Consider the following 23,487-nt stretch of genomic DNA (forward strand, 5'->3'; position numbering starts at 1 on the left):
TTTTTTCCATTCCAAATTGGTTTTTTTTTTTTAAATCAAATTGTGTATTAGTGGACTATGGTAAGCCACAGTGTTTAACTCTACTTTTTTTCTTTATTTAAAGGAAAGTAGCTTTTCAGAGAAGATTTCTAGCAGTAATGAAGCATTTATGTAAAAAATAAGTTAAAGGATAAATAACCAGTGTTTGTAATTCTCTTGATTGTGTGCTGGAATATGTGCCTTCTAGTGGGAATGGTCTATTATGGGACTTCATTTTGAAATATATTTTACTTTCCTGTTCAGGTTTGAGTTTAATGAAATACCTACTAATAGAGGATGTTGTGAGTATGCTAGGTAATAGAGGGAAGCTGAAACTTGGTTTAAAGAGTAGTCATAACATGCTTAACTAAAATCAGAAACATCAGTGTGAAGTCTTGTTTAGTTTTTGAAAAGGACAGGGAAATACAGGAATAGTTAAACATACGATACTTAGAAAGTTTTGTGGAAAATGTGATTAAAAGAAAAGTTTATGGGGTCTGATGCAATAGCGTAATGGTTAAGGTTCTCGCCTTGAATGCACCAGGATCCCATATGGGTGCCATTTCTAATCCTGGCAGCTCCACTTCCCATCCAGCTCCCTGCTTGTGGCCTGGGAAAGCAGTCGAGGATAGCCCAAAGCCTTGAGATCCTGCACCTACATGGGAGACCCGGAGGAGGTTCCTGGTTCCGGGCTTCGGATCGGCACAGCACTGGCTGTTGTGCTCACTTGGGGAGTGAATCATCGGATGAAAGATCTTCCTCTCTGTCTCTCCTCTCTGTATATCTGGCTTTCCAATAAAATAAATAAATCTTTTTTTAAGATAAGTTTATGTAGGGAAGAATTTTTTTGAAATCCCTGTACAGTTTTGGCATAATACATATTTTATTTTTTCATTTTATCTTAATAAATTTTATTTTTTAATAATGACTGCATGGGTGATCAGAGTGGGAAGGATTGAAGTTTAGGGAAAAATAGTGAACTCATTGCTTCTGAATTTGATATTTCTTCTTGTTGTTCCTGGGGGAAAGGAAGAAATAAAGGGGGAACCACTACAACTTACCGCATGTTCCAGTACCCAAGGGATGAGGAACCACCACCTTATATCAACCCAGAATCTCAGTGTGTATATATTCCGAGGGTTCTATCCAAGTAATTTGAATAGTTCTGAAACTTTTTCTTTTTAAGATTTATTTATGTTTATTGGAAAAGCAGATTTACAGAGAAAAGGAAGGACATCAGGAAAGATCTTCCATCAGATGGCTCACTCCTCAAATGGCCATCATGGCTGGGGCTGAGCCATTCTGAAGCAGTGACCCAGGAGCTTCCTACTGGTCTCCCATTTAGGTGCAGGGTCCCAAGGCTTTGAGATGATCTCTGCTGCTTTCCCAGGCCATATGTAGCGAGTGGGATGGGAATTGGAGCAGCAAGACGGGCTCAGCACCCATATAGAATCTTGACTCTTGCAATGGGAGGATTAGCCAATTGAGCCATCTTGCCTGGTCCAACATAATACACCTTTTTGATTAATTTTTTGAAGATCCCTCATGCATGAATTTCAAAGTATATTTATTTTTTGCATCAGAATAAACTCATTGTTTAAGAAAAGATTTACTTATTTTACCTGAAAGAGAGAAATCTTCCCTCTGCTGGTTCATTCCCCAGATGGCTTGAATAACCAGAGCTGTACTCCTCCCAAGGTTGTGTGTGTGGAGCTTCTTCCAGATTTCCTACCTTAGTGCAAGGACTCAAGTCCTTTTGTCATTCTCTACTGCTTTCCCAGGCTGTTAGTACGGAGCTGAGTTGAAGTGGAACAGTGTGTTAGTTAAATTTTCAGGAAATTTCTGAAGTGCCCTCATGTGCGTGTTTATATATGTTGGTTGGTATACCCATAACTGTTGACACCTCAGTAGCCATGAGTATACCCAGTGTACAGAACTTGATTTTTCAATATTTTCCAGTAAAAGAAGCCTGAATATTTGGAGGGCTAGCTGATTCTGGCTCTGGCATAAATGTGATGATACTAAGATAAACCTTTATCATCTTACATTGCCAGAAAGTAAATGATTTAAAAAAGAGGTGGGGAGAATGGGGAAGGGAAGACCCAAATGTAAGGGACATAGATCTGGAATAGTTTGAGCAGCAAAATAAATTTTGTTATTGCCCAAAGTATAACATAAATACATTTGTAGATACGAATCCATCCATGCACAAATCGTGAATAATGGAGTAGATAGAGAAGGGAAGAGTTGAGGGAATTCCAAATAACAGTTGTAGATACTTCACATTTCTTCCTACTTCTACCACCTTCCCCTTTTAACAATGTTTTTTACTTTTAGTAGGTAGAGTAATAGAGAAGGGGAGACAGAGAAAGATCTTCTGTCTGCTAGTTCATTCTCTAAATGACCACAAAGGTCGGAGCTGAGCTCCTCCGATGCCAGGAACCAGGGACTTTGTCCGGGTCTCCCACGTGAATATAGAATCAAAAGGACTTGTGTTATCTTCCACTGCTTTTCCAGGGCATAGGCAGGATGCAAAGTGGGGTGGGTGGGACATGAACTGACATCCATAATTAGCCAGTTGCGCCAATATGCCAGCCCTTCATTCCTTTTTGAAGCTTTTCTTAGTGTCAAAGTGTAAGAAATATCTCAGACAAAGCCAAATTGAGGTATTTTTCATTTTATAAAATACCTTACCAGTACTCTCATCAATTAAAGATATTACTGAAAATGAAGCAAGATTTACAAATTTACTTATGGAAAGGGACAAAGGACATTTAATGAAGAAATATGTTATGATATTGTAGATTGAGTTCTAAAACAACACATTAGTGGACCAATTGGTGAAATCACTATTAATAGATTATTATTTTTTTTTTAAAGATTTATTTTTATTATTTTTTCATTGGAAAGGCAGATATACAGAGAGGAGAGACAGAGAGGAAGATCTTCCATCCGATGATTCACTCCCCAAGTGAGCGCAACAGGCCGATACTATGCCGGTCCGAAGCCAGGAGCCTCTTCTGGGTCTCCCACGCGGGTGCAGGTTCCCAAAGCTTTGGGCCGTCCTCGACTGCTTTCCCAGGCCACAGGCAGGGAGCTGGAAGGGAAGCGGGGCTGCCGGGATTAGAACTGGCACCCATATGGGATCCCGGGCGTGCAAGGCGAGGACCTTTAACCACTTGCGCCACCGTGCCGGGCCCACTATTAATAGATTATATAAGAGTGTGTAAATGTTAATTTCTCACACTTCATTAAGTGAAACATGGTTATGTTATTTTGTCTAACACAGTTTCATTAAAAAACTGACTACCAGAAATGAACTAGCAGACAGAAGTAAAACTGAGGGAAGGGTGTATGGAAACTGTGAATGACTGTCAGCTATTCTTCTAAAGAACTTCCCAAGCAAAACTTGTTTTTAAAACAATTAACCATAGTAATCAACACAGCAGTAATCCACCGATCATTAAAGTAGTTGCGCTTATCACTTCAGATAGGTATGTTAGGTCCAGTGGCAAGCTGTGATTTGAAAGTCACTGTCTAGTTGAAAATAAGTATTCTTGTGAGACATTAAATTACCTGTGCTATTTTGTAATTGTATGAGTGTGGAGAGCACGGGAGAACTGGGTTTCCTGTGTATAAAAAACAAAATTATGTGCCTGTTATTATTTCAAATAACCATGCTGAAGAACAATGATAGTCAAGTTTGGCTAGGGATGGATTGGAAAGGCTACAACATTTTTGTGTCCTTTTTTTCACAAAACATTCTGTGAAAAGTTTTGGACACTCAATTTTGTTTGTGACAAACAGGTCCAGTTCAATGTTTCCTTATAATAATAATCTTGTTATTTTTTAAGATTATTTTTGGGCCTGGCGTGGTGGCGCAGTGGTTAAGGTCCACGCCTTGCACGCCTGGGATCCCATATGGGTGCCAGTTCTAATCCCAGCAGCCCCGCTTCCCTTCCAGCTCCCTGCCTGTGGCCTGGGAAAGCAGTCGAGGACAGCCCAAAGCTTTGGGACCCTGCACCTGTGTGGGAGACCCGGAAGAGGCTGCTGGCTTTGGATTGGCGCAGCAGGGGCCATTGTGCTCACTTTGGGAGTGAATCAATGGATGGAAGATCTTCCTCTCTGTCTCTCCTCTCTGTATATTTGCCTTTCCAATAAAAATAAAATAAATCTTTAAAAAAGAAAAAAAAGATTATTTTTATTTGAAAGGCAGATTTTGCGGAGAGAGAGAAGATAGAAAAAAGTAGAGAAAAGGTCTTCCATCTTATAGTTTAGTCCTCAAGTGGCTTCCGTGGCCAGGACAGTGTATGAACTTTATAGATGTTTCTTTTCAACTTATTACCAGGTTCATCAGATAAATAGTAGACATTAGCTGGCTTAATATGTTTACAATCTTCTTGAAAGCTACTTTTAAAGAGATATTAAGTAGTAAGATGCTAGTGTGTATTATACAGTTCATCCACGAGAGTATGTGTATATGTATAATGGAGATTACCATACCGGGAAGTAAAGATACTTGCAGTATACATCTCCACTTCCGACAAAAAGGAGGACTCCCAATGAAATTGTTAAGTACCTTGAAAATAGGATGCTAGGCTGGCTACCATTGTCTATACCTATAGTTCCATGATAGATTTAAATAACATAATGTTGGACTTGTGACTGTTGCTGAAGGACTATAGTATTGTAATAGTATGGGGGAAAACTGTGCCTTTGGAACCTTATTATGAGTAGTAATAATAAACAATAAGAACAAAGATAATTTTCAGTAACTACAATTTAATTATTAAAACATGGAGAATTTTTTTCTGATTATGAAGGAAATCATTACAGTTTCATTAAAAAACTGACTACCAAAAAAGAAACAATAGCAGTAATATAACAATAAGATGATCTGACTACTTTAGAAAGTCTAAATTTTGGTTTTCTTTTAATTTTCAGCTTTTTTCTTTATTAAATTTTTATTTCTTTGAAAGAGTGAGAGAGAGAGAGAGATCCACTGGGTCACTCCCCAGCTAGCCATGGTGGCCAAGGTTGCTCCAGGCTTCTCACAAAGATGGCAGGGGCCATGCTGTGTGGCCTTTCATAAGCCATTAGCAGGAAGCGGGATTCCAGGAAGTAACCAAAATAGGAACCAGCATGGGTATAGAATAATGACTTGCAAGTGGCATCTTTTCCTGCTGTGCCACAGTGCTTGAACTCCATGTGCTTTTACTAGAATGCCAGTTTACTTTTTGAATCTGTTGGTGTTCTACTGTCCTCATAAGAAGATATGTTTTTTGAAATTTGAGATTTATTTGAAATTTGAAAAATTTTGAGATGAAGTAGGAAATTTGATTTTATGACATTTTAATAAAAATCTATATTTTATGAAAATTATTTTTTAGGATAAACCCCAGTGATATTTTCAAGTATTAAGGAATACTGGTGACTTAAATCATTTCAGGAAGGTAGCTTTCTTAAAGAAGGTATTTATTTTTATTTAAAAGGCAAACTTTACAGAAAGAGGAGAGACAGAGACCAGGGGTCTTCCATTCACAGATTCATCCCCCAAATGTCCACAGGAGGACGCTTGCTTGTTCCGGAACAGCTCAACTGGAGAACATTGAGTGGTTTATTCATTAGTTGGATACAAATTACTGGAAAAACCCAGCAGGTGTCAGAGTACCATAGGGAAGACAATTTTCCTTCTAAATGCTAATTATAATAAAAACTGAAAATTAATTAGGTTGATCCTACTAATCAGTGTGTAGTGTTGTGTGTGTGTATTAAGCATTTTTTGTACCTTAAATATACACAGCTCTCAATTTTTTAAAAAGAAGGCAGTTCTAGCCTTTTAAGATATGTTGTTTAGGCAGAAATGAAAAAATACACCAAAACAAGAACAGAAAACAAAAGTGATGGGATAGCACAGTTATATAGAAACATTTATGTAATATCATAGTACGCTTATGTTACATATTATTGAAGCATTAACTTTTATACATACACTAATTTATTTTGTGAGCTGTGTTCAGATATTCTGAATCCTGTATCAATCTTATTCAGTGAGTTATAAAAATTAGTTATAAAGGTAATGCTAGAAAAGAGATATATGAACCTAGATTTGGTAAGTTGTACTTACAAAACAGATTTATCTTTTCAAGTTGTCCTATGACAGTTTCATCCCAGATTTTTTATTTGCAAAAAAAAAATTCACCGCAGTAATGCCTGCAGAAGCAGGTTGAAGGCAGTATAGAAATATCTAGTGTGAAAGTACACTTCCTTATGTTCCACCAAGCCTCACTTAGAAATTGGGTAGGTACCTGGAAGGTTTTTTTCTATGAAGAAAGCTTTCACAATGCATTATTTATATACTGTTTACCCACCTTATCTAGTATAAATGGAAAATCAAGACATTATTCTATATAAATCAAATCATTTGCTTGAGAATTTGAAAAGTTAAACTCTTGTTTTTTTCCCTTAAGAAATAGTATGCTTTATTTCTTCTAATGTATTTCAGGTTGGCTATTACCAAAGAGAAGATGCTCTTAGGAAAGCTTGAGTATTGGAAATTGGCCCTCACTGTTATCCCCTGCTTTTTGCTTCTTAGACTAGCAGGGATTGCTTTTTTTCGCTGAAGTCTGTGGCCTCCAAGAGCTAACCAGTTGTGTAAGATGTCCAGTATAGATTTGGTGGCTTTTTAGTTACACTAATCTTCATTTCCTGCAGTCCCTATTCTAAAGCCTCTTCTTCCTAGGACGTAAAGTATGAATAATTTAAAAAAATTAACTGGTTTGAAAAATATAATCATTATAATACATTGAAATGTTTTCTGTCCATTTTAATTGGCATGACATGTCAAAAAAAATATGGGCACAGAAAGAGTACTGAATGTTTTTCCCCTGTACTTCACTTAATTTGCATAAACATTCTAGAAACAGAAAAAGGAAGCAGGTATGGTGTCAGTGATAATGGATATTTATCTGTCCTTTCCTGCTTTTGCCTTTTTCAAATCGAAAATGAGGTTAAATAAGGTGTCCCTTTGTCCAAAGTGTAGGGACAGCAATTATGTTCTGAAAAGCTTATTAAGGGAAAATGAATATAGATATAGATAAGTTATTACATGAGTATATTATAATTTTTATTAAGGATTTGCTTAGTTTTATTGGAAAGTCAGATTTTCAGAGAGGAGAGACAGAGAGATATTCTACTAATCTACTCCCTTAGAGGCCACAGTGGCCGGAGCTGAGCCAATCCAAAGTCAGGAGCCCAGCGCCTCTTCTGCATCTCCCACATGGGTACAGGTCCCAAAGCTTTGGGCCATCCTTGACTGCTTTCCCAGGCCACAAACAGGGAGTTGGATGGGAAGTGGGGCCGCTAGGATTAGAACTGGTGCTCATATAGAAGGCGAGGAGCCTAGCCCCTAGGCTACCGTGCTGGGCCACAGTATGTTATAATTTTTTTTTAAAGATTTTTATTGGAACAGAAGTACAGAGAGAGATACAGAGAGAAAGATCTTCATCCACTGGTTCACTTCCCAAATGGCCGCAATGGCAGGAACTAATCTGATCTGAAGTCAGAAGCCAGGAGCTTCTTCCGGGTCTGCCACACAGATTTAGGGTTCCAAGGCTTTTTTTTGCCATCCTCTGCTGCTTTCCCAGGCCACAAGCAGAAAACTGGAAGGAAAGTGGAGCAACCAAGATACAAACCTGTGCCCATATGGGATCCTGGCGTGTTTAAGGCAAGGATTTAGGCACTGGGCCACCATGAGTATACTATTTTTAAGGAGTGTTTTGTGAATTTTCTACTTTGCATTATTTTCATGGACATTATCCAGATTATTTTCCTACTCCAATTTTGTGTTGATATAACCTACTGTGTAGAAAGCTTCTATTTGGGAAGTGGGATTCAGTTGTTGAAGTCTTCCTGTGCTTCATACATGGTTCTTTTTTTCTTCAAGTGGAATATCCTGGAAAACATTTTCAAAGGAAGTGAAGTTGATAAAAAGTAAATACTGTGGTGTACGCTGCATTTTATCTACTGGCTGTTTGGGGGATAAAGGTCATGAAGGAAGAGACACCAGAGACCTAACACTTTGTAAATGTTCATTAAAATTAGCTGATACCCTGGATTGTCTGGAGGTACTCTGTCCAGAAACAGGGGAACATAGTGGACTGATGGGAGCTGATGTGTGTGCATTTGGTAAAATGGGGTTATGGTGGGGAGAGAGATAAGATACAGAGGAGGAGCTGATGGACCTTAAAGAAAACTTGACCTTAATCTTGCTTAGAACTTTGAGGTCATTTCATTCTTGTGATAGAAACTCATTTGGCTTTATGTATTTGGAAGGCTGTCAACCTTAGTTTTTAATTCCCAATGCATTCTATTTTTGCTTTCCTTCCTGTTGTCCTCAGAAGATTTCTTCCATCTAAATATTCATGAATATCATAGGTCTCATGTAGGTGGCTGAGCTCCCAAGTACTAGAATCTTCATCTGCTGCCTTCCAGAGTGTATGCTAGTGGGAAAGCTGGATCTGAAGTGGAGAAGCTGGAGCTAGAGCCAGACAGGCACTGCAGTGTAGGATATAGTCATACGTGTAATGGCTTTACTGCTACAATACACACATTCCTGGATGCAGGGATCCTAACTGTTGTCCTGCCAGATACCTCCCCTAAGAACTGACACTGAACACAGCGCTGCTCTCTTGATATTTATGTTCTCTGATGTTTTACATTAAGACTTCAGACTTAAGGCCCACAGTACAAAATTTGAACACCATCTGTTTATCTGGGTTTTACAAAGTTGGGAAAAAGACTTTTTCATGACATATAAAAATTATATGGAGTTAAAATTCTACTGTCCATAAAGTTTTATTGAAATATAGTTATGCTTTTGCCTTCTCTGCATATGGCAGAGTTGATTGTTACAAAAGAGATTGTATTGCTTCGCCTGTATGTTATAAAGTGTCATATCTAGTGTTTTATAGAAAAAGTTTTCTGAATTGTGAATCAGGGTTTCTTGATATGTTGGAATAAGATGTGGGGTAAAGTTTTAGCCTTTTTTTCCTTTTTTTTCTGTCTCCAATTCTGGTAAGTCCTAAACTCATAATGATAAGCCAAAATGTGTATCATTCTGAAGTTGCATTTTGCTCATGCAAAAGATTGGAAACTATTAATATTGTGGTTTATATTTTCATCACTGTAATTGTTTTTCAGCATATTTCAGAATTTAAATAAAATTCAGTTTAGTTCACATCTTCTTGATTTTTCTTCTTTCATAGGAAATTAAAAGAGAGACAGAGTCCAAGGATGACAGCTTACCGATCAAACGGGAAAGGCATGGAAATGTAGCCAGTCTTGTACAACGAATAAGCACCTATGGACTTCCAGCGGGAGGAATTCAGCCACACCCACAAACCAAAAACCTGAAGAAAAGTATGTCAGTAACTCTTTCCCACTTAATGACATCAACATTAAGGGTTATTTTAATTTGGCTTTCTGCCACTGACTGCAGTAGCTTACTGTTATGCTGCTGCTATTGTTATTGGCATGAGTAGTCAATATTCATTTTGAATCATGTACAATTAGTAACAGTGGTAATTCATCATGAGTAGCTGATAACTGTTTATAACAATGGTAGAATGCAGTATGAGGCTTTGTTTTTTTGTTAATATTATCGACTCCATTGAGTGCCTAGCATTGTATCTTTATTGCTTACTTTTTTCTTGAAGTAGGTTTTCTTTTTTAAGCACTTTTTAATTTGAAACACCAAGTAATAGAGAATTTCCATCCACTGGTTCACTCCCTAAGTGGCTATAATAGCCAGGGTTGGGCCAAACTGAAGCCAGGAGCCGAGAACTCCATCTAAATTTCCATGTGGATGATAAGAACTAATGTAGCTGAACTGCCATTTGCTGCTTCACAGACACATTAGCAGGGTACTGGGTTAGGAAGTGGAGTAACTGGGATTTGAACAGATATAGGATTCAGGCATCTCAAGTGACATTTGACATAGCATACAATAATGCCTTCCCACCTTAATACATTTTAATACTATTTACTTGATAGAATACTGAAATGTTGGTGATGCTTAGCAATATAGATGCAGAAAAAAATGTGTACATTTGTTTCCATTTACTTGCAATACAGCCCTATATAGAGAGACCTTCCATCTGCTTGGTTATGCCCCAAATGCTCATAATAGCCAGATGTGGAGCACACTGAAGCCAGGGCCAAGAACTCCATCTGGTTCTCCCAAGTGGGTGATAGGGGTCTAAGCGCTTAGCTGTCACATGCTGCCTACCAGAATGAATTAGCAGGAAGCTGGTTCAGGAGTGGAAAAGCTCAAACTTGAACCCTAATTCTGGTATGATGTGTAGTTGTTCCAAGCATCAGCTTAACCCACTCTGCCACAATACCCGGCCTGATACAAAAATTTTGACAATGCTTTTTCTTTGGTGGTAAGCCATCTGAACATAAATTTTTCAGTCATTATCCCAACAAAGTTCCCTTTACGGAATTTGGGACTCTGTAAATATGTTAGAAATCTAGATTGGCAGAGAAAGGGAACATCATGCTTGAAATTACATGCAGATTTGTGTCTGTGCTCTGACCTCAGAAGCATCATTTAAACCCTCTTGAGTTTTTATTGCTTTTGAGAAAGTGACTGCAAAGAGGGTAATACTGCAGTTCTTAAAGAGCTTGTCATCTCAAAACTGTAAAAACGTTTAAAATATTGTACTTGTTCTGACAAGTACAGAAATTGTGGAAATATTGCTTTTATATAGTGAGAGCTGAAACTTTTTGTAAGATTGAGCACTAATTACAATGGCCAGTTTGAACTAATAAGTAGTGAATGAGAAACCACATTTATCTTAGATTAATGCTTTGGAAATTGTGATTTGTAAATTCCTTTTGATTCCATGTAGTGTTAAGAAATGTGTATATATATGTTTTCCAAATTATAAGTGTAAGGTTATTTTGTGAATTTTATAGCGAATGCTTACATCTCCATTTTCCTATACATGCTTCCTACACTGTTTCCACTGACTGTTTGGGTAGACCTCTACTTTGTGTGCTACATGTCTATTTGATTTTCATAAAATGAAAAATTTTCATAAAATTAAAATGATTTTATGATGCTAAGACAAACAAGTTAAAAGTTTTTTCCCCAGAATGTGCAGTGTCCAAATAATATTTAAATGCTGCCTGTACTATTTTTATTTTAGCCTAACTGCCTAAAGGCGTATATCAGTACTGACACTGGTCCTGGAATTTGAAATTCTTTCCTTGGAGACTTGGGATAAAATAACTAAAATCTGTATCCTCTAGTTGAATCTCCATGTAGTATTCCTATATTTAAGAAGAATTTTTAGGAACGGAAATCATTTATAACTCCTACCTATACCTAAATGATTTGGAACTTCTGTTTTCATCCTTTGGGGCCATAAAAAATACATTCCTTAAGCAGAATCAATATCATGACTGTTTTATTCATTTTGTTTCCTGATAGGAACTGACACAGTGATCTCACCTTTTTTCTTTTTTAAAGATTTATTTTTATTATTTTTTTATTGGAAAGGTGGATATACAGAGAGGAGTGACAGAGTGGAAGATCTTCCATCCATTGATTCACTCCCAAAGTGAGCGCAACGGCAGATACTATGTCAGTCCAAAGCCAGGAGCCTCTTCTGGGTTTCCCACGCCGGTGCAAGGTCCCAAAGCTTTGGGCCATCCTCGACTGCTTTCCCAGGCCACAGGCAGGGAGCTGGAAGGGAAGCGGGGCTGCTGGGATTAGAACCGGCGCCCATATGGGATCCCGGGCGTGTAAGGCGAGGACCTTAACCACTGCGCCACCGCGCCGGGCCCGATCTCACCTTTTTAAGAACCTCTGGTGTAGTTCCCTGCTGGAATTAGGACCAACCATTATATGTAGGTGCCAGGAATCCTGCTTAGGCTTTTTTCTCCAAGATCCTCCATAACTTGCTTTTAAGTACAGTTCTGCATGGATAAAATTGTTCATTTTTATGAACAATGTTGTTAACCAGCATTTAAAACAGTTTACAAGTTGTTTTTTGCTTTCCTTGTTTTCCTACCACTTAACGGATTTCATTAAATGTGATCTTGTTACTGTTAATTTGTACCAGACTTGTAATTCATAAAGTATGTCTTATTTTAAAATTATTATATTGCTTATCAGTCAATAAAATTTATCTTAATGTTCTTATTAACAAATAAAACAAGGGCTTTCTGTTAATGGGGTAACAGGGTAAGCCACTGTTTGCAGTGTTTGATTTTGCCAGTTCAATTCCTAGCTGCTGCACTTCGGACCTGGCTCTCTGTTGTCAGCTTGGGAAAGCAGCAGAAGTTGGCCTACATGTTTGGGCCTCTGTCACTCCCCAGACCCTCTGCCCTGGGTAATCTGCAGCTGCCACTCCCTCACAGTGCCAAGGATGTGTGATTCCTTACAACAGAAGTTAATTTCTCAGAATCTTGAATACTTAACCCAAGTCCATTACCTAAGTGCTTTTAGGGTTGGTTCTGGTGATGCCTCCCTTGGCCACATTGTTTTTTCATATGGTCTTTCTTCTTTTGGAGGAGGGAGGAAGGAGGAGGACAGTAGTGAGTTAGTGTCACTTCTCTGATTAGTTTTTATCTGATAGGTATCCTTTTGAACTCGTTTAAACTTAATTATTTCTCAGTAAATCCTATGGCTAGAAACACATTGCATGTTAACTTCAACAGTGAAATTTTTAGTTTTTAGTGAAGTCTGGTAGGAACTGAGATACTGTATTTCTTTAACTTTCCTCCTCTCTGTTCTCACCCTCTCTTCTTTTTCCTCCCCTCCCCTTCTCACACTTTTCCTTTCCTCTTCCCTTTTCTGCTCTCTCCCTTTCTCTCACCACCACCCCTCCTTGTTCCCATTTTTGTATTACTTCCTCATTCTTGGTTTTTTTTTTTTTTTATTGAAAGCAGACTTTCAAAAAGAAAACCAATCTTCCATTGCCTTGTTCACTGCCTAGATGGCCGCAAGGGCCAGGTTTGGTCTAGGCCAAAGCCAGGAACTTCCTCCTGGGCTACACCTAGATGCAGAAGCCCAGGTACTCTATGACATTTGGTTGATGAGTTTAATCCTTTAACATTCAACGTTAATGTGAATGGGTGGTAATTTGGTCCTGTCATTTTAGCAAATGGTTGCAAATTGATGTAGTCTTCTGTCACTTTACTGGCATGTTCTTCACATTTACCTTTTTTTAGTGAGTGTTATTCCTAGTGACTGACTTTTAAAATGTTGGGTGACTCTGGACTCTTTAATTCTTGGAACTTGCAAAATGTCGAGAACAAAAGCTTAATTAGTGATGAGTCTTTTTGACAAATTACTTTTGTCTTCATCTTTGCAAATTTGATTTTTGTCTGTCATAAAATAGCTACTAAAGAAAAACTTTAACACCCATTGTGATGTCTCACTAACTCACTCCTCACCTTGCGTGTGCTGGGATCTCTATGGGTGCCAGTTCATGTCCTGGCTGTTCCACTTCCCATCCGGCCTCTGCTGACAGTCTGGGAAAGCTGTGGAGGATGGCCCAAAACCTTGGGACCCTGCACTTGCGTGAGAGACTCAAAGGAAGTTCCTGGCTTCAGACAGGCTTCGCTCCAGTCTTTGCAGCTGTTCAGAGAGTGAACTGGATAATCTTTCTGTTTCTCCTCTCTGTACATTGCCTTTCTGATAAAAGTAAATAAATCTTTCTTTTTTTAGAAAAAGGAAATAAAAACTAGACTTACACATTTTGCCTTATTTTTTAATCACACATTCTTAATGTGGGCCATCTTTGTGCTGCAGTATGTTAAGCCACTGCCTACAATGTTAGTATCCCAGATGGGCATTGAATCTCTGCTGTTCTGCCTTCTGACCCACCTGGTAAAACACTGGAGGGTGTCCCAAGTGTTTGGGTCCCTGCATCCATGTGGCAGAGTCAGGTGGAGTTTTTGACTCCTTCAAGATCACCACAGCCCTGTCCCTTATGACCGTGTTGGTGGGGTGGGTGCATACCAAGAGTGGAAGATTTTCTTTCCCTTCCTATCTGCTATTTTGTTTTTCCAAAAAAGAAATCATTTTTTAATGTGTCTTAAATATTCTTATATTCTTGTACTTGGTAAAGTAAGTGGTCTGAAGTTCACTGGCCTGTAGGACTTAAATTTGTTGTATCTAAAGTGTCTTCTGTCATTTCTCTTTCTAGATTCAGATTTTTTTTTTCTTTTCTGTAGTTTTAAAGCAAGATTTATTAGAAAAGCTGAGAAGAGGAGCTCCCGTCCTAGTGACGGGAGGAGGGCTTCTAGAGAAAAAGAGAAGAGACCCTAGACCTCCTGCCATAGTGGCAGGAGTAGGAAAGAAAGAACCTCTACTGATAGTGGGGATAGTGTCTTTTAAAACTTCACTTCAGGGCCCGGCGTGATGGCACAGTGGTTAAGGTCCTCGCCTTGCACGTCCGGGATCCCATATGGGCGCCGGTTCTAATCCCGGCAGCCCCGCTTCCCTTCCAGCTCCCTGCCTGTGGCCCGGGAAAGCAGTCGAGGACAGCCCAAAGCTTTGGGACCCTGCACCCGCGTGGGAGACCCGGAAGAGGCTCCTGGCTTCTGACTGGCATGGCATCTGCCGTTGCGCTCACTTTGGGAGTGAATCAATGGATGGAAGATCTTCCTCTCTGTCTCCTCCTCTCCGTTTATCTGCCTTTCCAACAAAAAAATAAATAAATAAAATAAATCTTTAAAACTTCACTTCAGAGGAGTTTCTCCATAAAGAAAAAAAAAAAAAAGAGAGCAGTCTGAAACTACCTCTTTGGAAATGGGCGGCAACTGAATTGTGCTGGCGCTTTAGGTGGGGGACTTTCCTCTTGGGGAAGCATGTTCTTGCTATGTTAAAATATGCACTTATCTCTTGGGAGAAAGTGCTCTGGTGAATCCAGGATGTGGTGGAGAAAAACCCTTTTATATTTGAGAGATTCAAACTTTTTAATGAATATTTTCTTTAGGAGTAAGTGATAGGACCAGATATATAAAAGATTCCATTGCCAGAGGCTTATGATTTTTTTGAATTTATTTGCAGATGAATACATTAAAGTATGGAGTCAGGATGAAAAGCCAGTGCAGATTAATTGTAGTTAGCTGTTTGGAATGATTATAAGTTCTGTTTTTGTTTGTTCATATAGGTTCTATAACTAAATATGGTTTGTAAATAAGCTTGTGGGTTTTTTAATAGTGTATTTCTTAAATTAATTTTTCATTATGTTACATCTTTAGAGACCAAGAAGCGTCAATGTAAAGTTCTTTTTGAGTACATTCCACAAAATGAGGATGAACTGGAGCTGAAAGTGGGCGATATTATTGATATTAATGAAGAGGTAAGAAAAACCTATTAAGCAAGAAGGAGCAATTTTAATTAAATCCTGGGTTTTTGAAAAGTACTTTGTAAATGTGAGATTTTGCCAGTTTCTTTTTGTGAAACATAAAAAGTAAAGACTTTGTTTTCTTTATTTATTTAAATTTAGTGGTTTATATATTGTATTTGTACATGTTTTTCCTCAGAAGTAAAAAGCTTTTTATGCTTAAGTTCATGAACTCAGTAGTAATGATCAAATATGATAAATGTTTTCTTTAACTCTGAATTCACTCAAGGCATGAATTATGCTGGAATACAGAACACAATCTTTAAAACCTTTACCTTGTATGAATTATTACAGATAGTAACCAAAAATACTTTTTCCACATTTGCTTTAACCATTTAGTGATGAACATTAAAAATTTTAGCCTTGCTTTATTGTTAAGAAATTTTACTTGAAGGAATAAAAAAGTCAATCTATTAAAAAATACAGGCAGGCTAATTTAATCAGAATGATTCCTAGCTACACTAAGCTGTCAGTGTTTTAGTATATTTCATTACATCACAGATGGATCAATAATTTTTCTCCGTTCTTTGTTTTCTTCCCTTATAAGCAATACAATACCTTTTCACTCCTGTTAAGGCCTCACAGATGGAGTATGCTTGTGTGCTTTTGCAACTTTGCAAGTTCCCAGAGGCTTTATTTGACCAGAGGAATGCTAGAGGATACAGCGTGTACACGGGCTTAGACAGGATAGCAAGCTAGCATGTGTTCTGTTGCAAGCTGAGAGTCTGTTTGGGGCAGCTGCGAGAGCTGGAGGCTGGAGGCTGGAACTCTTAACTGAGCAAGCATGAGCACCATCTGAAATTTGGAGACAATCTCAGACAATCTCAGAACAATCCAATCTAACTCAGCTGAATTTCATTCCACTTTCACAGGAAAGTGGAGCAGCCAGGACACAAATTGACACCCATATGGAATCCCAGTGCATTCAAAGCAAGGACGATAGCTACTAGGCTAATGCGCCAGGCCCTAAAGATCCCATTTTCAAAGGATATGTTTTGTAGGCAGGATTGATTCTCTTTCATAACAACTTGTAATTTGGCATGCTTACATTAACTTCCAGGATGTTTATAGTAAAGGCATTATTTATACCTGCTTGCTGACTAATAATGTGCTGTTTCATTTTTTATTTCTTTAAATTTCTGAACAGTTTAATGTGACAAATGTTTAGCCCCATTTTACATATAAAGAGGTTGAATCACAGAAAGTGTGATTGGCAGTTCTCATTATTATTGCTCTTACCAAACCATCCCAGACTTAATGATAAAGAAAAGAACATTCTATTATGCATGTATGGTGCCAAAGTCTCATTTGTATTTCATGGTGTTTGAAGTCCCCAGCTGGAAAGATTCAGTGATGGGGTTGCTGGAATTCAAGGAAGGTTCTTGCTCTCAACTGTCCATGCCTGGAGGCTTTGAGACCATTATCTGCTGATTGGAGAGCCCTTAGGTACCCCCTCAGTGTTGCTTGCTTATGGTATTGGGTGGGGTCTTCAGGGTGCTTATACTTAGCGTGTGGCAACTTAGAGATATAAGAGGAGGCATTTTAACAAATGCAATGTTTGCTTCATTGTCTTTGTAATATAGCCTTGAAAAAAATAGTGTCACTTTTATTATGTTCTGTTGGCTATAAGTAGGTTGTTAAGTAACCAGAATTGAAAAGATGGGGAACAGATGCCTCCATTTCTGTTGGGAGAATTGACCTTTGGGAAGTGGGCGGGAACACTCTACTTCCAGCAGTCTTTGCCTGACATGTAAGGAAGCCTGAATTTGAATCCATGCAGCTCATTTTTTAGTTGGTATTCTTTTTCACTGTACTGTTATGCCTCCTAAGACTTCCTTAACTAAATCACCCTGACTGTACAATTTTTGCCAGCTAGGACTCCAGCAATAGATAATAGGTAGCTGATGGTTTCTTCCTTTATTTGTTTGTTTGAATTTGTCACATTTGGTTGAGTCACTCCCAATCCCTTGGTGACTTCTTAAATCTTAAAATTCTGCTCCTGCCTTCCCTTCCTGACATAGCTTGTATCCAGCTACACTTTCCACGAATCAACTCTTTGTTTTTATTCCTACATTTTTCCTGGAGAACTTTTTTTCAACCTTTAGTATCGTTTTCTTTTGTCACTTCCTTTTTGATTAACAGTAATCATGCCTCAGATAAATCTGATTTGCTGTGATATTGCCATTGCCCAAAGCTTGTCACTTCCTTTTAATGAAATATGTTTTCATTCTTTCAAGTCCTTCCTGTGTGCTGCTATTTCATTTTATTTGTTCTTTTGTTGCAGTGTTCTATTGCATTATAATTTCTTATTGTTTGCGTTCTTTAGTTTGTTATTCAAGGACAGGGGTTTCTTATTTATAAATTTGAATCTTTTCCTGTCAGTTAACACCATGACTTATACATCAGAAGTGCCTGTTGGATGAATAACTTCTTAAACGATAGCTTTCTAATTATGATGAGGTAGAATTGTTAAAAATATTTTAAACAGAAAATTTATTACTTTCCAAGTGTGCTATTACATGCACTGGTACTAAGTAATTTTTCATGATTAATTTACTATTAATTTTTTTTTTTGCTGATTAAAACTGTTTAATATTCTTAGCAGAAACTGTAAATAATTTCATGGAAATAAGTATTATCAGTGAATGGATTCATGGAAACATTTGTGTTAGGAGTAAGGGTTAGTACAGTATAACATGTGGATTTTTAAATGTATAAATCTCTGTCAGTATCTTTAGAAAGCTGTATTTTGTGATTTTTCCCCTCTGCAATACCAATTGTCATATCCTCAAATTCCTTAAAGAAAATAACTCGGTATTTCCATGTATTGTATAAATAGATATGTGTGAGTACATAGATATACATGTATATTCATTCTCTGACATACTTTTAAATCAAAACTAAATTACTTATAACACCTAATAGAAACATGAAAATAATTGTTAAACTGCATTTGGAAAAACAAGTCTGTTTAATTTTTAGTACAGGCTCAATTTTGTTTTTGTTTTCTGAAAATTTTTGACTTGAAGTTAGATCTACCTATATGAATACTGTGTCCGTGGAGCTCTAACTTGGAAGTTTTTTCCTTATTTGGGTAAATTTATCTACTTGGAATCACTTACTACATTTTTCCCTATTATGTTTTCTTAAGTTTTAAAGAATTCATTTTCACTGAAGAGGGATTTTTACTATTTTTGAGTTGTGATTTCTTTCAGGTAGAAGAAGGCTGGTGGAGTGGAACCCTGAACAACAAGTCGGGACTCTTCCCCTCAAATTTTGTGAAAGAACTGGAGGTAGCAGATGATGGTGAAGCTCATGACGCCCAGGAGGAATCAGGTAGACTGTTAAGAGACGTCTGACTAGACGTCAGACTGAAGTAAACTGTGTATTCCAGTGCTTGTTTGTTTGTTTTAAAGATCTGTTCTTTCTTAGTTTTGACCTTTTCAGTCATCTTCAGTTACTCATAAAAAATATATTATGATGGATACTCAGCTTGAATTAAAACTATCTGCACTAGCAATCTTTTTCTCCAGTATTTTGCTTCAACCCTATGCAAACATTTAGTATCCTGATTATAAAATGGTGCCATTCATGTTACACGATTCAGTTCTAGATAAGATATATTTATATATACCTTTTTTTCTTTTGATACGAATGGGCGGGGGAGGGAAGAGGTTTATTGATAGGGATTGACTGTGCATACACATTCCCATCTGTGTTTCACTTTCAAAATGCTCGCCGAGCTCAGAGCTGAATCGATTTCAGAATTTATTCCATGTCTCATAGGTGATCTGCCTTCCAGTGCCTGCACTAATTGCTGGAAGTGGAAGCCAGAGCTGGGACTCCAACCCAAGCTCTTTGATGTAGCATGTTGGTGTTCTAACTGGGATTTAACTAGTTCAAATACTTACACGAAATACATTTTTACTTAGTTTACAAATGGCGCAATATTTCAGAAACTTAGAAGATTTCTATATATAAATGCAGCTGTTTGCTAATTAGTCATATTTGCTCTTTGTGCATATTGTGCTTCTTGAGCATATTATTAAAATTCTGGGAAAATAGTTAATGGGAAACCTGCACTAATCTTCCTCTTGAATCTTCTGTTCAGTTGAGAAAGAAAATATTCTAACAAGTGATTGTTATTCAGTATGAGAAATATTTTTGACAGGGAAGTTCAAGGTGGTAATATAACTAAGACAGCTGATATGGACTGGCAGGACATAAGAGCATGAACATAAGAGATCTCCTATTAATACCCAGAATTGAAGTTTATGGTAGAAGTTGAAGAAAGAGGGCAGCATTTTCAAGATCCTGAAACAGATCCAATTTATATAGTTACGTGTGGTAAAATATTTAGGCTGAACCACGCTTAAGGAATGCTTAAAATATTAATCAAGTCACAGTAATGTCTTAAAAGAGGGCAAAAGGATCAGATTTTTAAAAAGATTTATTTGTTTTTATTGCAAAGTCAGATATGCAGAGAGCAGAGACAGAAAGGAAGATATTCTGTCTGATGATTCACTCCCCAGGTGACAGCAGTGGCTGGAGCTGAGCCGATCTGAAGCCAGGAGCCTGGAGCAGCTTCTGGGTCTCTCAAGCAGGTGCAGGGTCAAGGTTTTGGGCAGTCCTCAATCACTTTCCCAGACCACAAGGAAGAATCTGGGTGGGAAATGAGGCCACAGATTTTAGAACCGGCACGCATATGGGATCCCGGTATGTGCAAGGTGAGGACTTTAGCTGCTAGGCTACCATACCAGGCCCCAGTTTGTTTTTTTTTTTTTTTAAGATAGATTGGTACGTGTGGAAAGGGAATTGTGATGTGGAAAGTAGATTGCCAAAGAGTGAGATTTAAATGACTAGAGCAGTTGAGACTGTTTTGATCATTTAGGTGAAATATTAACCTAAACTAGAAGAATACATTGGAAATGGAGAGGTAGAATAGGATCTCTGCTTGGTATCAGGGTCTAGTGATGATGGCATATGCAAAGATCACTGTCAAATGCTACCATGTTTTCAGCTTAGTGAGGGAGTAGATGGGAGATGCCATTTGTAGAAATAAGGGTTAACTTTAAGGGGTATTGTAATGAATTCAGTATTGGAGCTGAGTTGGAGGGGAAGCAAATGAAAATATTTGATAGTGAGATCTATTTATGGATCAGAACCTTCCAAAATTAGAACTTGATAGTGTTTTAAGTAGTGTAGGAAACCATCAGATTAGAAGAAATCGCTAGGAACTATGTGCAGAGTAAAGATAAAGTGCTTGGGGTAGGGTCTTATACTTCAAGGAAAGTGAAAAAGAGAGCAAGAATGTACAGAGAATCAGGATAAATTTGTGACTGAATGGTGGTTAAGATGAGAACGTTGGTTAAAGATGTATTTTATTTATTTGAAAGTCAGAGTGACAGAGAAAGAGAGCTACTGATTCATTGCCCAAATGGCTGTAATGACAGGGAATCCATTCAGCTTTCCCATGTGCGAGGCAGGAAACCATGAACATGGGCCATCTTCTGGTGCTTTCCAAGGTTAGTTAGTAGGCAGTTGGATCAGAGGCAAAGTAGCCAAGACTCAAACCAGAGCTCTGGTAGAATACACTGATGTTGCATGTGCTGGCTTCATAAACGTTGTTCTACAATGTGGAGTCCTGCCCTCTGCAATTCTATTTGGCATATAAGAAAAATTCTGGATTAACAATGACAAACTCATTTAAAGACCTGGATTGGAGAAGCAATTGGAGAAGGTGAATTCAAGGGAGGTTAAGTGAAGAAAGGAAGCATAAAGCAGTGCAGCAGTGAACATTCTTTACAGTATATTCGGGAATGTTTCCTATAATTTAGAGAATAAAAATCTTAAGCATCCTTAGATGCTAATGGTAAAGAATAAGTAGAGGAAAAATTGCAAGTGGAAACTCAGAAGAATGGGGCTTATCAACAGAGCAGGATGGTGAAATTCATGTAATTACTCGAACCTCTTAGAATTTGCTTTAGTAGGAAGCTGGAGTTTAGTAGCCAGGGCTGAGAATTGAACACACATATATTCTGATGTATGGTATGGACATCTTGGTCACTAAATGTCCACTGTAAAAACTTATTTTTTGGGCCCGGCGGCATGGCCTAGCAGATAAAGTCCTCGCCTTGAACGCACCAGGATCCCATATAGGCGCTGGTATTAATCCCAGCAGCTCCACTTCCCATCCAACTCCCTGGTTGTGGCCTGGAACAGCAGTCGAGGATGGCCCAAAGCCTTGGGACCCTGCACCCATGTGGGAGACCTGGAAAGAGGTTCCTGGTTCCGGGCTTCGGATCGGCACAGCACTGGCCATTGTGCTCACTTGGGGAGTGAATCATTGGACGAATGGAAGATCTTCCTCTCTGTCTCTCCTCCTCTCTGTATATCTGACTTTGTAATAAAAATGAGCGAATCTTTTAAAAAAACAACTTATTTCTTATTTTTATACTGAAAAACTTGCCCTAACTTTTAGATCAGATGGAGTCTTATAACTTTTAAAAAGATTTGTTGTTTGTTTGCAAAGAGATAAATTAATTGATGAGCCAGTCTTCCTCTGCTGGTTCGCTGCGCAAATGGTCATATTGACCTGGGCTAGGTAAAGCGAAAAACAGCAGCCAGGAACTCCATCTGTGTCTCCCATGTTGGTTGTCAGGGAACCAAGCACTTGATTCATCTTCCCAGGTGCATTTAAGAGAGCTGAATTAAAAGTAGGAAAGCCATCCTCAGCCAGAGCGCATGTGGAATACTGGCACAATTGGCAGTAGCTCAACCCACTGCACCACAATTCTGGCTCCTTAAAATGTTTATCCTTTATCATTTTGTTGTTTCAGGTATATATTTATGCCCTCTTTGGCTAAAAACTATAAATTTTATATCCTTTTATTATATACTTTATATGATATCTTGGATCTGTTAATACCTTAATAATAAAATATACCTGAAATTATTCTTCTCTCTGTTACACACACAAGCGCGTGCACACACACACACACACACTTTAATATAGAGTACATTACTCCTTTGGATATTTTAGTACATAATTACTTAATTATTTTGTTTTCCTATTTTTTCATTATAATAAATAGAATGCAGATGTTATGGAAGGAAATGTCAAGATTTTCATGATTCTAGGTGTAAAGTTTTAAAATTAATTATTCTTTCAGAAACTGTTTTGACCGGATCTACCTCACCTATACCCTCTCTGGGGAATGGGACCGAAACTGCAACTGGATCAATTACGCAGCCAAAGAAAATTCGAGGAATTGGATTTGGAGATATTTTTAAAGAAGGCTCTGTGAAACTCAGGACAAGAACATCCAGTAGTGAAACAGAAGAAAAAAAACCAGAAAAGGTGATAATGGTGAATTTAACTTAGATTAACTTACTGTCTCCTTAAACAGTTTTTGAAAGATTTATTTGAAAGACAGAGTTGGAGCTAGCTCTTCTTTTGTGTGTTCACTCCCTAAATTGTCAACAGTTAGTACTGAGCCAGGCTGAAGCCAAAGGCAGGAAGTCTCACATATGTGACAGGAACTTTACACATTAGCAGGCAGCTAGCTTAGAAATAGAGCAGCTAGGATTCGAACCTACACTTTGATATATTATTTGGGCATGCCAAGTGGCAAAATTTAACCTCATTACACAATTTTTAAAACATAAGAATTAATTCACAACTCTTTTTTTTTTTAAAGATTTATTTCTTTTTATTACAAAGTCAGATATACAGAGAGGAAGAGAGACAGAGAGGAAGATCTTCCATCCGATGATTCACTCCCCAGGTGAGCACAATGGCCAGTGCTGTGCCGATCCGAAGCCCGGAACCAGGAACCTCTTTCCAGGTCTCCCACATGGGTGCAGGGTCCCAAGGCTTTGGGCCATCCTCGACTGCTGTTCCAGGCCACAACCAGGGAGTTGGATGGGAAGTGGAGCTGCTGGGATTAATACCAGCGCCTATATGGGATCCTGGTGCATTCAAGGCGAGGACTTTATCTGCTAGGCCATGCCGCTGGGCTCAGTTTATTATTAGTTTTAA

General features: G+C 38.1%; 1 protein-coding gene across 1 annotated transcript in view; it reads left to right on the forward strand.

Moving 5' to 3' along the window:
• The window catches only part of LOC121158641 (CD2 associated protein), an 82,237-nt gene that overhangs the window by 30,723 nt on the left and 28,027 nt on the right, over window positions 1–23,487 (forward strand). The window contains exons 3-6 of the mRNA XM_040983509.1: window positions 9,285–9,438; window positions 15,301–15,401; window positions 18,662–18,782; window positions 22,619–22,806. Coding sequence (XP_040839443.1) covers window positions 9,285–9,438; window positions 15,301–15,401; window positions 18,662–18,782; window positions 22,619–22,806 — 564 coding nt within the window. The remainder of the gene's footprint in view (window positions 1–9,284; window positions 9,439–15,300; window positions 15,402–18,661; window positions 18,783–22,618; window positions 22,807–23,487) is intronic.

This window comes from Ochotona curzoniae, unplaced genomic scaffold (genome assembly GCF_017591425.1).
Source record: "Ochotona curzoniae isolate NIBS_2020 unplaced genomic scaffold, NIBS_Ocur_1.0 contig_3819, whole genome shotgun sequence".
Classification (NCBI taxonomy): domain Eukaryota; kingdom Metazoa; phylum Chordata; class Mammalia; order Lagomorpha; family Ochotonidae; genus Ochotona; species Ochotona curzoniae.